This window comes from Salmo trutta, chromosome 13, assembly GCF_901001165.1.
Source record: "Salmo trutta chromosome 13, fSalTru1.1, whole genome shotgun sequence".
NCBI lineage: Eukaryota > Metazoa > Chordata > Actinopteri > Salmoniformes > Salmonidae > Salmo > Salmo trutta.
In genome coordinates, this window is record NC_042969.1 from 73,082,246 (window position 1) to 73,098,225 (window position 15,980).

The 15,980-nt window shown below is 42.2% G+C and overlaps 1 protein-coding gene across 1 annotated transcript in view; it reads right to left on the minus strand.

The window, feature by feature from the left end:
- The window catches only part of nlk2 (nemo-like kinase, type 2), a 99,415-nt gene that overhangs the window by 50,306 nt on the left and 33,129 nt on the right, over positions 1-15,980 (minus strand). Inside the window, exons 2-3 of the mRNA XM_029773550.1 lie at positions 7,991-8,120; positions 7,755-7,810 (exon numbers count right to left, since the gene is read on the minus strand). Of these exons, the coding sequence (XP_029629410.1) occupies positions 7,755-7,810; positions 7,991-8,120 (186 nt within the window). The remainder of the gene's footprint in view (positions 1-7,754; positions 7,811-7,990; positions 8,121-15,980) is intronic.

Here is a 15,980-nt window from a genome sequence, read left to right on the forward strand (position 1 = left end):
TTGCTTTTGAAAGTTTCTGAAAAAGTATTTTCTTGAGAAAACAAATATTTACTAGTCTACCTGTTTCATGTGGATCACGCGACGTGGTTATCCTCAGTTTGTGGGACCACTACTATCTGTTCCGGGATACTGCCAAACCCTAAAAACCTGCTGCTTGGTAAAGCGGTTAGCCTATCTGCTCACTATGAAGCTAGCCAGGTTTCCTTGACAGTTTGAACACCGCCCTCGATACGGTTAGCCCTTACGGCTGGTACTGCGGATAGTTCCGGGCTTGTGGCTGTATAAATCCCAGCTGTTTGTTGACGTTTCCGTCGGCCCTGAGAGCTGTGCTGGCTGGACTACGTTGAGTACCAGCGTTAGCCTACGTTGCTACCATGACAAAGACCAAAGCCTAAAATCTTTGAAATTGTTGCATGTTTAAAAGCCAGTGAGCTCACTGAAATTATAAATAAGGAGTTGGTCAGTATAAAAATAGGGGATAAATAATAAACGGGTCATAAATAGAGATAAAACTAAAAGCATTGTATTTGTTTTAAAACATTCTCTAAAACCTAAACCTCAATTGGAATTGTGTAGAAATGGTGTGGCCATTGAGCAAGTTGAGGAAGCTAAACTGCTAGGTATAACATTGGATGGTCAATTATCATGGCCAAGTCATATTGACAACGTTGTTGTTAAGATGGAGAGGGGTATGTCTGTTAAAATAAACGTTAGGTATTTTTTACACAATTCAACTGTACTAGTTGTTCAGGCTCTGGTCTTGTCCCATCTCGATTACTGTCCACTAATATGGTCAAGTGCAGCAAAGAAAGACCTAGCAAAGCTGCAGCTGGTTCAAAACAGAAGCAGCACACCTTGCCATTAATTACACATACAGAACTAACATCAACAACATGCATGCCAGTCTTTCCTGGCTGAGGGTTGACGAGAGACTAACTGCAGCAAATCTTGTTTATGTGAGAAATATTATTAAATTCACATTTCCAAACTGTCTGCATAATCAACTTACATATAGCTCTGAAAGACATACTTACCCTACCAGACATGCCGCTGGGAGTCTCTTCACAGTCCCCAAATCCAGAACGAATTCAAGGCAACGCACAGTATTATATAGAGTCCTGATCACATGGAACTCACTTCCATCTGAAATTACTCAAGCAACAGCAAAATTTGCTTTAAAAAAACAAATAACACACCTCACCTAGTTGCAATGGCTATGTTAATGATTTTAAATGTATCTAAATTGTAAAGTGTATTTTTCTTTCTGCATTGTTGGGAAGAGCCGTAAATAAGCATTTCCCTGTTTGTCTACACCTGTTGTTTATGAAGCATGTGACAAATACATTTGATCATAATTGTTGTAATGATAAGGCTTCACTGTACTGTTATTTCCAGTGGTGGGAAAAGTACTCAAATGTCATACTGTATTAAAAGTAAAACATACCTTAACAGAAAATGACTCAAGTGAAAGTAACCCAGTGAAATACTATTTGAGTAAAATTCTAAAAGTAATATAAATAGTAAAGTAAAGTGCAAATACCCCAAAAACGACTTATGTAGTACTTTAAAGTATTTTTACTTAAGTACTTCACACCACTGGTTATTTCCAAGCACCAAAAAGATATGCCCCATTAATACAGCAAAAACGGTTTTCTTCTAGCCCAACCAGGTCAAAAGATCTGACCCATATTACCGGGGCAAGATTTTTGTCTTCCTATAGCGGATCGCCGGGACTGCATTTTACATTCATAAACCATGTCGTGGGCCATTCTAAAACTACTTAAGCGTATTCAGTGATGTTACCTGGTTTTGTACCGGAAGGCCTGCCGACTTCAAGTGCTTCCTACTGGGTATCACGGTCGGTAGCTAACGTGGCCTACATAAGAAAGAATTGATATTGACAGCCATCTAGATGTCAACTTGATACATAGCCTAAATACAGACTACTACTCAATGGGGAGAGCATGAATCGCAGCACCGGGAAACAGTGCCCTTGACAAGCACTACTGTCCGGCAACGGAGTGGGATGTAGCTACCGAGTAGCCAATATCAAGGTAACCGTCACAGTAAGCACACGCATACAATGCACGAAGCAACAGTACACCCATAATAAATACTTTTAATCCAAAATAAACAATTGTCAGTTTTATAACTGAAAATGTACAATTATTTGTGTAAAACAAACAGTGAAATACGACTCAGACTCATCCTCTGGTTTAAAAACAGAAGTCCAAACTCTCGCGGTACGGTCGCTCAACGTACGGTAATTGCGTGGTAGGAAATAATTTCCCTTTATCCAGTTTACAACCTCACTGCCAGTTAATTGAAAATGGAACCTTTTTCAAAATATCACCCTTTCTAAAACAAGCCATATACAGCTGGTTGCAAATCCATTTTCACCCTCCAGAAAAGACAGAACAAATATTACAACAAATAATGGTTAAAATTAAATAGAATATTTTTTTTAGCAATTAGTGTATGAAAAATATGAATTATCTTTGGTAATGATATTATGAATGGGAAAGGTGGAGTTATGTCACATGTGTAGTTAACAAACATATATGGAAATGTTTGCTCTATCCAAAATTACAACCAACAGATTGCAGCATTACCGCAAAAATGGAGAAGGCAAGTGCCCTTAATTAATTGACCAAAATTGGCAACCAGTTTAACTTGAGGACCAGAATGTTGACCGCGGCGCCACACAAGTGGCAAAATAGTTGGCAAGAGATTTTTTTATGTGCCAATTCTGTGGCACGTGGTTTTTGAACCGACACATAAAACAACGCTTGCGAGTTTTTCAATTTAAATTATTATACAAAATTCTTGCCACAAACAGAATGTTATGTATTTGGGGCATACAACCATCTCAGCTCTGCAGATTTTGCTACGAAGAGACAGAATCATTAGATCCCTTATTTTGGTATTGCCCCTATGTAGCTTGTTTCTGGTCACAGGTTCAGGAATGGCTGAAAAATCACAACATTTATCTAAAATTAACCCTACAAATAGCACTGTTGAGAGATTTGGAAAACCATAATCAATCAATCAATCAACAATATAACAATAGTTTTAGTAAAAATATTTATCTTTAACTTACAATCTGTAGATACTATGTAATTAGTCAGGTTCAGAATTTCTGTGAAACAGCACAGTTGAAAAATATAGGGCACATGGAAATCATAAGAGGGCAGTTTACAGAGATAGGTGGGATGGACTAAGAGTAGCTGAGGGGTGGGTTTACAGAGATAGGTGTGATGGACTAAGAGTAGCTGAGGGGTGGGTTTACAGAGATAGGTGGGATGGACTAAGAGTAGCTGAGGGGTGGGTTTACAGAGATAGGTGGGATGGACTAAGAGTAGCTGAGGGGTGGGTTTACAGAGATAGGTGTGATGAACTAAGAGTAGCTGAGGGGTGGGTTTACAGAGATAGGTGGGATGGACTAAGAGTAGCTGAGGGGTGGGTTTACAGAGATAGGTGGGATGGACTAAGAGTAGCTGAGGGGTGGGTTTACAGAGATAGGTGGGATGGACTAAGAGTAGCTGAGGGGTGGGTTTACAGAGATAGGTGGGATGGACTAAGAGTAGCTGAGGGGTGGGTTTACAGAGATAGGTGGGATGGACTAAGAGTAGCTGAGGGGTGGGTTTACAGAGATAGGTGGGATGGACTAAGAGTAGCTGAGGGGTGGGTTTACAGAGATAGGTGGGATGGACTAAGAGTAGCTGAGGGGTGGGTTTACAGAGATAGGTGGGATGAACAGAGTAGCTGAGGGGTGGGTTTACAGAGATAGGTGGGATGGACTAAGAGTAGCTGGGGGGTGGGTTTACAGAGATAGGTGGGATGGACAGAGTAGCTGAGGGGTGGGTTTACGGAGATAGGTGGGATGGACTAAGAGTAGCTGAGGGGTGATAATGAAACTGAAGAAAAAGAACACAGCTTAATCAACACCGTCCAACCTATAGCAGAGCGCTTTCCACACACCCACTACTTTCCACACGCCCACTACTTACCTTTTCGACACACCCACTTGCCCATACTCAGGTCGCTTAATTGGGATGCAGCTAACGCCTTCTCCATCTCAACTGGAAAATTGTGCTTTTACACAATGTACAAACCTTATATTCTGCTAATTACTTTGTAATTTCAATGGCAGGTATTCGATCAACATTTCCGTTTTTCTAATAAATTAACGTCTTTACGGTATTACATATTAGTTTCTAGGGCACAACAATATAGGCTGTATCTAAATCAATAAAAAATAGTATTTTCTGATGCTCCTAAATTTCATGTGGTGCTCCTAACTGTTTTAAGTTGGGAACACCAGTGCTACCAATTATTTCATTTTTTTAAATTTAGAGCCCTGACCCCTACACACACATGCATCTGTAATGGCAGCCTTCTTCCTTCGCAGGATGCAAGCAGCAGCAAAGTAGTGTGTGTGTGTGTCAGTGAAGGCTCCTCAGAGGAGGAAGGGGACAACCATGCCCCTCAGTGAATTTCATAAAACATTAAAAAAGTTAACCTTTTTAGATAAAACTATACTAAATATATTCACGTCACCAGTAGCCTCAACAGCACTACGTAGGGTAGCACCATGGTGGAGCCGGAGGACAGCTAGCTTCCATCCTCCTCTGAGTACATTGACTTCAATACAAAACTTAGGAGGCTCATGGTTCTCACCCCTTTCCATGGACTAACACAGTAATTTTGACAACTTCCGGAGGACGTCCTCCAACCTTTCAGAGCTCTTGCAGCATGAACTGACATGTTGTGCATCCAATTAAAGGATTAAATGAATCAATCTAGTACTGAAAGCATAAGTTATAGCTAGCTAGCACTGCAGTGCATAAAATGTGATGAGTAGTTGACTCAAAGAGAGAAAGACAATAGTTGAACAGTTTTAAACAAATACATTTCGTATTTTTTTTCACTTTCAGTTTCACTTACTTAGCTAGCAAATGCAGTTAGCTAGTTTAGCCTACTCAAACACCCTGCTCAAAAGAGGGATGCTATGTTAGCTAGCTGGATATGACTATCCAACACAACACAAAAAAAGCTTCCGAGCGAAGGTAAGCGTTTGGTTTTACAAATGTATTGCCACCAAGGCCCGCCGGTGTTAGTTCTAAAATGCCTACTGACTGTATACTGTAACATTACTGCATGATTGTAGCGGGTTTCCTAACACGTTATTTCTATTAGCTATGTTGACTATGCCATTACTTTAGCAGATATGGTGACAACGATGTAGGCTGTGTGTATCGGTTATGATATGGTTTGGCTTGGAAAGTTTTTTTTGCCTGGTCACATACAGCTGATGTGTTGTGCATTGAAGTTCACAAGCGAAGGGAAAAGGTGAGAGGAGGAGAGCGCATAGATATGAGAAGGAATATAACGTGGCAGCTATGAAAGTGAACTGTGTTTACAGGTGATCAGGGTTGTATGCGTTCTGCCGATTAAGTTGAAAAACATTTCTTAAACTGAATGAAGTGGGGATAAACATACCTGAATTTGTCCAATAGAAACTCTTGTTTGCAACTGTTGGACTAATGATTACACCCTAGATCAGCTAGCTGCAGGCAAGAGTGTGCAAGGCGGTATTGAATGTGTCACTGTCTGTCCATGTGTTACTGTCTGTCACCTAAATTTTTTCTCTCGACATGTGTGCATCTAGGTTGTAAACGTTCATTCATAGACTAGGTTCTAGCATCATCATGATTGCTATAGAGAAAATTTGAGTATCATGTAAACCTATCGCTGTTACATTGAACTGGGTGAATGGAATATGAATGACAGTCATCCAATATGCTGTATTAAAAACAAGGCAATGCTCATGGAAAAAAATAATTGTCCTCCCTCATCTTAAACAGAAACGGGACCGACCGCCACTGGTGTGTGTGTGTACGTGTGTGTGCCCCCCAGGATATACACAGAACAGGATAGTTATATCACAGAGGCCCAAGCTCCAACCACTACGCCTGAAGGACTCATTCTATCAACGACACTCTGATTTATTCATAGCTTTAGTGTTACGCTACTAAACAAAACCATGAATGTCGTTTCTCACTCAAAAAATATATATAAACACAGAAAAATACAATTGAATTGGATTCATAGTGGAAAATCTACATCAGCAAAGGGAAAGTGGAGAAAAATTCCTGGTTTCCCTGCCTTCAAATAGACCGCTGCCTGAGTTCAATATGCCACCACTCACCCACTCTCAAAGGCACAAATTGTCATGCACGTGAGAGCACAGCATATATTCCAGTTGTTGTTGTTTATTCTATTATCAAAAAGCACACAGAGAAATCCTGCTATACAGTACACTCATTAGGGCCTTCCATTGTGTGCTTTAAAGCGAGTCCAAAAGCAGCAGAATGTCACACAATTTAGAGTAAAGTGAATAATCACTCTGCCGAATGAGTAACAGCTAAAAATACAGAGGCAAATAAATCTCTCAGCTAAGTGGGTTTTGTGGCTTTTGTTTCTTTATTAATGAGAGATCAATTTCTCTCATAATTCACTAGAAAGACTGCCAAGACAGAACTAAAGAAAGTCCACTTGGTTTAGAGAGATCTAAACTAGAAATAAAGAAATGTAGTGAAGGGTTTATAAGAGCATTTGGAGCGACCGGGAGCCAGTTTAATACAGGGGAGCAACGTGTCATTTGTATGATTAAATTATATGCTAGATTACAGAGAAAGCTCGGAAAGCCTCAAGCCTCATTCCTCCAATTCCAGCCCATAAAGGAAATATTAGAAATAAGAATGGAAACTAAATGGGACATCTCAGCATTTTACACTCCCTCCCTCCTTACCTCCGTCCTCATCCTCCTACACCTGAAAATAAACCATTAGGCAGTTATGTGCTGGGGCGCCAAGGAAAAGAGAACTAAAAGGTGTCGGTGAGAGGCTTGTGCCTTTCCCTTCACACTGAACATGCAGAATGGGAGCAGGCTCAACTCATTTTTCCAAAGCTACAGTATTCAGTCAGTCACTAGACACCAACTGATGGTGCTGTTGACTGATGAGGACCAATATGGGGGATAGCAGTGGGTAAACAAACAGCCTAATGACCCCCCTCCATCCAAACCACCTGTAAGAGTGAAAACATAAGACTGAGAAGGAGGTAGACGCTACCTGCCAGTAGATCACCCACCCATCTATCTCCCACTGAATCAGCAAGCTCAGCTCCTTTCCTCCGGTCTCCTCCTACCTGCCAGTAGATCACCCACCCATCTATCTCCCACTGAATCAGCAAGCTCAGCTCCTTTCCTCCGGTCTCCTCCCACGCCCCAATCGTCACTCCTAGAAGCAAAATAATGTCAATGAGACAGGTCAGTAAAAATCTCACAATTTTAACAACCCCAGCAGACATGGACTTCCCTGGGGATAGGCGATAGAGAGAGAGAGTTTCTAAATCTGATAGGGGCCTTCCAGCAGGTAGCATAAGACTGGATCTGGACTGACTCCATACGGGCTGAGCCCACTTAGCAGCAATGACACAACACATCCCATCTAAACAACGCAATGCAAACAGATCAGATTTAATCTACAGCAGACAAGTCTGTCCACTTCAATCTGTGGAAGGAACCAGCAGCCGGGGAGATTCACTGATAGCTAAGATAGTTGCTTAAACAAAGTTGCATGGAATATGTGTAAGAAGTGGTTTTAAACTCCTACGATTGTGAGACTGGAAGGAAGGGGTTTGATGAATACAGGCCACAGACTGGCCACTGTGTTATCGTTTAAGGATACATTTCCTCAAAGTAGTCGATGTGTGGAGGCTGTAGGATGTCGAGAGCCGAGAGCACCTGTGGAGAGGAGAGGAGGTCAGGCACATCCGCAGGGAGGGGATGGAGAGGGATCAGAGAGAGAGAGTAAAGAGAGAAAGAATCGGAAAGGACAGAGAGGAAGAGATGCAGGTGGGAGGTGACAGGGGGAAGTGAAAAAGAGGAACCAAGAGAGGGGAGGGAGGCTAGCCATCCACTCACGTTATCATGTTTGAAGAAGCACAGCATCTTCAGCTCTCTGAAGACCCTCTTACAGGAGACGAGGTTCTGGAAGACATTGGGCATCTTTTTGAGGGCGACTCGCTTTCCATCCCGGGGGTCCGTCACTGACCTGGAGTGGAGGGAGAGGATCAGAGAATGAGACGAGACCCTCACAGACAGCAAGCTCCTGTCATAGCCCTGTAGTTGATACCCAGCCACATATTCAGAGTGAGTGGCAATACAGTAAATTATTAAAAACATGAAAAACATAGCATGAAAAAACAAGCAGTCTAAGAAATGATCAATATTAACAGTGCTAAGAGAGAAATAAGTGCAGTTCAGGTTAAACACTGCTTTGGTTACGCTAGTTAAGCTACTATCATCTAAACAGGGGTGCGATTTGGTCACACTACTAAGGTACTATCATCTTAGCAGGGGTGAAGTAACTGTAAACCCAGAAATACAAATACATCTCACACCAGGAAGTTCACATTCAGTGGTGTTCCTGTATTGAATAACAATATTTATTTACATTTTCCTTAAAAGGAAATGTCTTCATAACAACCACCCTGCCTTAAGAGGAAGATTAGTCCAGAGCATTTTACAATTCCCATTAGCAGAAAACAGAAAGGTCGTGAAATAGAGGTTATTTATTTTCACTGAGACGGTGGTCATTGAGGCACACTGTGTAGTTTGTCAACATGCATCTAATGTAACACGGACCAGAACAACCTGAACCCTTGACACACACAATTAAGTATGTACAGTACCAGTCAAAAGTTTGGACACAACTACTCATTCAAGGGTTTTCTTTATTTTTACTATTTTCTACATTGTGTAATAAGAGTGAAGACATCAAAACTATGAAGTAACACATATGGAATCATGTAGTAACCAAAAAAAGTGTTAAACAAATCAGAATATGTTATATTTGAAATTCTTCAAAGTAGCCACCCTTTGCACACTCTTGGCATTCTCTCAACCAGCTTCATAAGGTAGTCACCTGGAATGTGTGCCTTGTTAAAATGCTTTTGAGCCAATCAGTTGTGTTGTGACAAGGTAGGGGTGGTATACAGAAGATAGCCCTATTTGGTAAAAGACCAAGTCCATATTATGGCAAGAATAGCTCAAATAAGCAAATAGAAATGACAGTCCATCATTACTTTAAGACATGAAGGCCAGTCAATCTGGAAAACCATCAAGTGCTATGACGAAACCTCCACAGAAATGGAAGACCCAGAGTTACCTCTGCTGCAGAGGATAAGTTCATTAGAGTTACCAGCCTCAGAAATTGCAGCCCAAATAAATGCTCTACAACATTCGCAGAGTACGACCCTGCCTTACACAGGAAGCGGCGCAGGTCCTAATCCAGGCACTTGTCATCTCCCGTCTGGATTGCTGCAACTCGCTGCTGGCGGGGCTCCCTGCCTGTGCCATTAAACCCGTACAACTCATCCAGAACGCCGCAGCCTGTCTGGTGTACAACCTTCCCAAGTTCTCTCACGTCACCCCGCTTCTCCGCTCTCTCCACTGGCTTCCAGTTGAAGCTCGCATCTGCTACAAGACCATGGTGCTTGCCTACGGAGCTGTGAGGGGAACGGCAGCTCAGGCTCTGATCAGTCCCTACACCCAAAGAAGGGCACTGCGTTCATCCACCTCTGGCCTGCTCGCCTCCCTACCTCTGAGGAAGCACAGTTCCCGCTCAGCCCAGTCAAAACTGTTCGCTGCTCTGGCACCCCAATGGTGGAACAAGCTCCCTCACGATGCCAGGACAGCGGAGTCAATCACCACCTTCTGGAGACACCCGAAACCCCACCTCTTTAAGGAATACGTGGGATAGGATAAAGTAATCCTTCTAACCCCCCCCCCCCCAAAAAAAGATATAGATGTACTATTGTAAAGTGGTTATTCCACTGGATATCATAAGGTGAATGCACCAATTTGTAAGTCGCTCTGGATAAGAGCATCTGCTAAATGACGTAAATGTAAATTCAAGTAACAGAGACGACATCAACTGTTCAGAGGAGACTGCATGAATCAAGCCTTCATGGTCAAATTGCTGCAAAGAAACCACTACTAAAGGACACCAATAATAAGAAGAGACTTGCTTGGGCAAAGAAACACGAGCAATGGACATTAGACTGGTGGAAATATGTCCTTTGGTCTGATGAGTCCAACTTTGAGATTTTTTGTTCCAACCGTTGTGTCTTTGTGAGATGCAAAGTAGGTGAACGGATGATCTCAACATGTGTGGTTCCCACCATGAAGCATGGAGGAGGTGTAGGGGTGCTTTGCTTGTGTCAGTGATTTATTTAGTATTCAAGGCACACTTAACCAGCATGGCTACCACAGCATTCTGCAGTGATATGCCATCCCATCTGGTTTGCGCTTAGTGGGACTATCATTTGTTTTTCAACAGGACAATGACCCAACACACCTCCAGGCTGTGTAAGGGCCATTTGACCAAGAAGTAGAGTGATGGAGTGCTGCATCAGATGACCTGGCCTCCACAATCACCTGACCTCAACCCAATTGAGATGAGTTAGACCACAGAGTGAAGGAAAAGCAGCCAACAAGTGCTTAGCATTTGTGGGAACTCCTTCAAGGCTGTTGGAAAAGCATTCCAGGTAAAACTGGTTGAGAGAATGCCAAGAGTGTGTAAATCTGTCATCAAGGCAAATGGTGGCTATTTTGAAGAATCTAAAATATATTTTGATTTGTTTAACACTTTGTTACTACATGATTCCATATGTGTTATTTCATAGTTTTGATGTCTTCACTATTATTCTACAATGTAGTAAAAATAAAGAAAAACCCATCAATGAGTAGGTGTGTCTAAACTTTTGACTGGTACTGTATAAATCCACATAATCACTCCAATTATGTTTCAAAGGTAATGGTAATAAAAGTTATTAACAAAGTGTGGAGACAAGAAGAAAGTGTGATCTGATAGAGAGAATATGGTAAATGGTTAACTGGATGAAGTATTTGTTTAATTTATCATGGCTGCATAGATGGATCACTAGCAGACAGAGCAGAAAGCCATGTGAGTCAGACAGGCCAGACCACCCTTGGAACCCACATCTCACTTAAAGGACACACACACACACACACACACACACACTACAGAACCTCGCACAGTCGCACACAAACTCACATTCACCAACATACCCATGAACCCTCTCACTCAGACACACACACTTCCAGTTTCACTCAGACACACACACGGCCGTGAGATGAGAAGCAGTAACCACCTTGAGGATCTCGCAGACCCTCACAGTTTTTAATCAGCAAGCCTTTTAGAGATGAAACGCTTTTCCAAAATATTATTATCCCCCACTTCAAACAGGAAAAATAAACCCTAAGAGTTTAATCTAAGAAGAAAAGCCTGGTTCCACATACTATTTCCTTCCAGAATGGCCAGGAGTGAAAAATGTATCCATCAATTGTGGTTTGATTCAAACCTACAGCCAGATACAATGCAGCAAGCCTTCTGATGTGGGTCGAAAGGGTACCTGCTGATCAGGGCATCACTGGGAGAGTACAAGGAGGCGTGGGCCTGATGCGATTTCTCGCTTGGACGGCCGTCTACGCTCTGACTTACAGCGACAAGTTCAGAAGAGAGCAAAGGGAACCCCAGTTAGAACTCAGGGCTGACGCCTGTCTGACCAACCAGATCTTGTCATAAATACAACATACAGAGGACACCGCTGCTGAAACAGTTTGCATCTCTGGCAGAACATTGATCCGTGTGGTTGAGACCTGTGTGCTGTGCCGCCTGCTATCCACTGCCCAAATCATGCAAGAATCCAATTCGATACTGGATTCAATACTGGATTACGCTAGTGAGCGTAACATGTTTTTATAATTGGCATTTTTAGGACAATACCTATGAATATTTGAAATGTACCATATTGCTTTCGCGGGGGTATTGTTCTGCATAAATTTGCTAATGCAATATCCACACCTCCGCGGGCGGAGTAACCTACACGCCTCCGCGGGCGGAGTAACCTACACGCCTCCGGAGTAACCTACACGCCTCCGGAGTAACCTACACGCCTCCGGAGTAACCTACACGCCTCCGGAGTAACCTACACGCCTCCGGAGTAACCTACACGCCTCCGGAGTAACCTACACGCGGGCGGAGTAACCTACACACCTCCGCGGGCGGAGTAACCTACACACCTCCGGAGTAACCTACACCCCTCCACGGAGTAATCTACACACCTCCACGGAGTAATCTACACACCTCCTCGGTTTCCTGTTTAAAATATATTTGGAGATATAGGTTTTAACACCAGCCTGGGCTCTCTCATGCGTCAGCCTTATGGGGAATGTACTAGCTAATGTGCCACAGTTCCTCTTGTCCCATCGCTACATTACAACAACTACAGTAGGGCCATCCCCGACTACAATAAAATATTGGTTCGACCAATTGATTGGTCGAAATTTTAAAACATGTAGTTTTCCATATACAGACACCTTATGTATTTGAATAAAATCAACTACATGTAGGCTACTGAGATTGTCTGATGCTTTAAGCACACTGTGAATTAAATAATTAAGACACACAAATGACTCAAGAGGGAGCCAGAGATCGAGATAGCTTAAACAGAAAAAAAAGAACTGTTCCCAAACCACCACCTCCTGCTGCTGGCCTTCCCAGATTCTGCCATTACACTCCCAAAGTAGCTGGTAATAGGCTACACAGGGGTCAGCAACCTTTTCCATTTAGAGTGCCAAATTTATCTTACCTTTCTACCGATCTGCATGCCAATTATGATCTTCATCTGGACATGTTTGTGGAACAATTTCATTTATAATATAGTATTCATATCTCATAATCATTGTCATGTGATTATTAAGAATTCTATCTAAATTAAAATTACACCAAATCTAAAAGTAACTTCTATTGCCATTGCCAACTTTGTAAATATAGCCTACATAAAGCCAACAAATAAAAACATTGCAGCTTGTAGTTACAAAATATCCTGATAAAAATAAATCACATTGGCTTTGCATGGCCTGTCTGCAAGGAACTTTAAACATTGTATCAACTTGGTCCAGCCCCTAGTTTGCTCTAACAAACTTGCAACATTGTATAAAATACTCTGGCCCATCAGTTTCCCACTCCAGTGAGATCCAGACAGACACAGCTGTAGGCTATTTGCGCAAGGTATAAGAAGTAAATCAGGTAGGCCTACTTTATGACCTTTCCACCTGATAAAAGCATGATATTGTTTTTCCCTTTCACGCAAGTGGTTATAGAAAGGGAGCTGGAAAGATTTTCAAACAGGCTACATTGAGGAACTATTGTCACTCTCAATGGATGTACAGTACCAGTCAAAAGTTTGGACACACCTACTCATTCAAGGGTTTTTCTTTATTTTTAATATTTTCTACATTGTGGAACAATAGTGAAGACATCAAAACTATAAAATAACACATATGGAATCATGCAGTAACCAAAAAAAGTGTTAAACAAATCAAAATGTTATATTTGACATTCTTCAAAGTAGCCACCCTTTGCCTTGATAACAGCTTTTCACACTCTTTGCATTCTCTCCACTAGCTTCATGAAGTAGTCACCTGGAATGCATTTCAATTAACAGGTGTGCCTTGTTAGCAGTGAATTTATTTCCTTCTTAATGGTTTTGAGCCAATCAGTTGTGTTGTGACAAGGTAGGGGTGGTATACAGAAGTTAGCCCTACTTTGTAAAATATAATAATATGGCAAGAACAGCTCAAATAAGCAAAGAGAAATGACAGTCCATCATTACTTTAAGACATGAACTTCAGTCAATACGGATAATTTCAAGAACTTTGAAAGTTTCTTCAAGTGCAGTCGCAAAAACCATCAAGTGCAATGATGAAACTGGCTCTCGTGAGGACCACCACAGGAAAGGAAGACCCAGAGTTACCTCTGCTGCAGAGGATAAGTTCATTAGAGTTAACTGCACCTCAGAATATAGCCCCAAAACATGCTTCAAAGTTCAAGTAACAGACATATCTCAACATCAACAGTTCAGGAGACTGCATGAATCAGGCCTTCATGGTCAAATCGCTACTAAAAGGACACCAATAAGAAGAAAAGACTTGCTTGCGCCAAGAAACACGAGCAATGGACATTAGACCGGTGGAAATGTGCTTTGGTCTGATGAGTCCAAATTTGAGATTTTTGGTTCCAACCGCCCCATGTCTTTGTGAAACACAGAGTAGGTGAACAGATGATCTCCGCATGTGTGGTTCCCACCGTGAAACATGGAGGTGTGATGGTGTTGGGGTGCTTTGCTGGTGTCACTGTTGGTGATCAATGGATGTAAAAGCAGACTGTTTACTTGCTGTTTGAGGTGAAGACATTTTTTATTTGAGAAGCTTCACAGCTCAGTGGTGGTGAGTTAAGCCAATCAGAAATACTATCAGATCCCCAAATGGGCACATTCATACGCCTCCATTTGTGCGCAGGACAGGTAACCTAGGCCTACTTCTATGCGTAATCAGCTGCGTGTCCTTACTCAACATTGACAGAGCACTTCAAACAAAACACAATGAATAAATTGACAACTCGTAAATGAAATGAACCACAAGTGTAGCCTAGGTTTTGCGCTCTGCAAACGTGTCCACTCTGACAATGAGAACTGTAAAAGGCCGTAATAGTAATATATTGAATGCATTAACAGAAATTACATTAACCAAACATTGTACATGACAAATTATGACCAAACAATCGACCAGTCGACAAAATGGGGTCAGCCCTAAACTAGTGTCATATTTAGAAGATTCAAACAAGTGTATGTTTGAAATGTCAATAATCATGTTATATTTTGCCTCACACGGCGGGCGGTCTGGTGAGTTTACTGACAGAAACAAGCCTTCTTTCCACCACAAGGTTAATGCATCATAATGCATTTTTTAGAAGGTGTATTTTAGATCAAAAAAAGGGGAGGCGGAAGGGGGAAGCGGAAGGTATCTCATCTGTTTATTATTAATAGATGGTGTGTTTCAGGCAGCTAGTGAAGGATCTGCAGTCACAGCAGCAACATTCTGTGGTTTCTAGGCCCTCTGTCTCCCCTATAGAGCAGCACAGACCGCAGCCGCCTGCCTGCCTCTCCCCCAGCCTGTATGCTCATCATGACCAGTGTCGCTCGCTCTCTTCACAAACACAGGAATGCTTTTATTATTGTTGCTGTGTGTGTCCTGGCCAGGAGGAAGGGAGGGACAGGTAAAAACCTCTCTGAATAAACCAATGTTAGGCCTCACCTGACCTGTCACTGGCCACAATGCAGTCCACAGCTACACATCACACTCATGGTGGATCTGGTTCCACCCTGGCACGGGCAGCTTAGAAGAACAGGCACAAGTTACTCCACAAACCACTCAAACATTGGAAGGTTTCACACTCCTCATTAATCAAAAGCAGAAGTGTTGAGTAACTGATCAGTCAACAGTGGGAAGTCAGCTTTGCCCCTTGATTACATTCCACCTAGCAGATGCATGGTTTAATCACTATGATGGAAACCATGTTCATACATACATCCACCCCACACACCCATCATTTTCCATATACTTGTTACTGGCCATGGGAGAGTGATTGTTGCAGAAACCCCACAGGTGGGTATTAGGTCAATGCCCTGACGACCAGGGCTGGGCGGTATACCGTATTTTACTATATACCAGTATTGATGCATAGACCGGTTTGGGTTTTTACTTTACCTTCTATAACGGTATTTGAATGTTTGGTTTGTTAAATGTGATATGCCGTGTGTAACGTCCCATTTTTATAGTTTACTCCGCTACTTGAGTCGTCCATCTCCGCTCTCTCTCCACACAGACCAAGTCCCACCTCCTGTCACTCAAGGAGCGCATTTGTTGTTGCTTGACCACGAGACACTTTCGTTCGGTCTACATGGTCAATGCAGCACATGCAACAATGTTGATGACAACCATGTTGTTTCCAATTTGATCTTCATATAAATCCACAAGCGTTCTA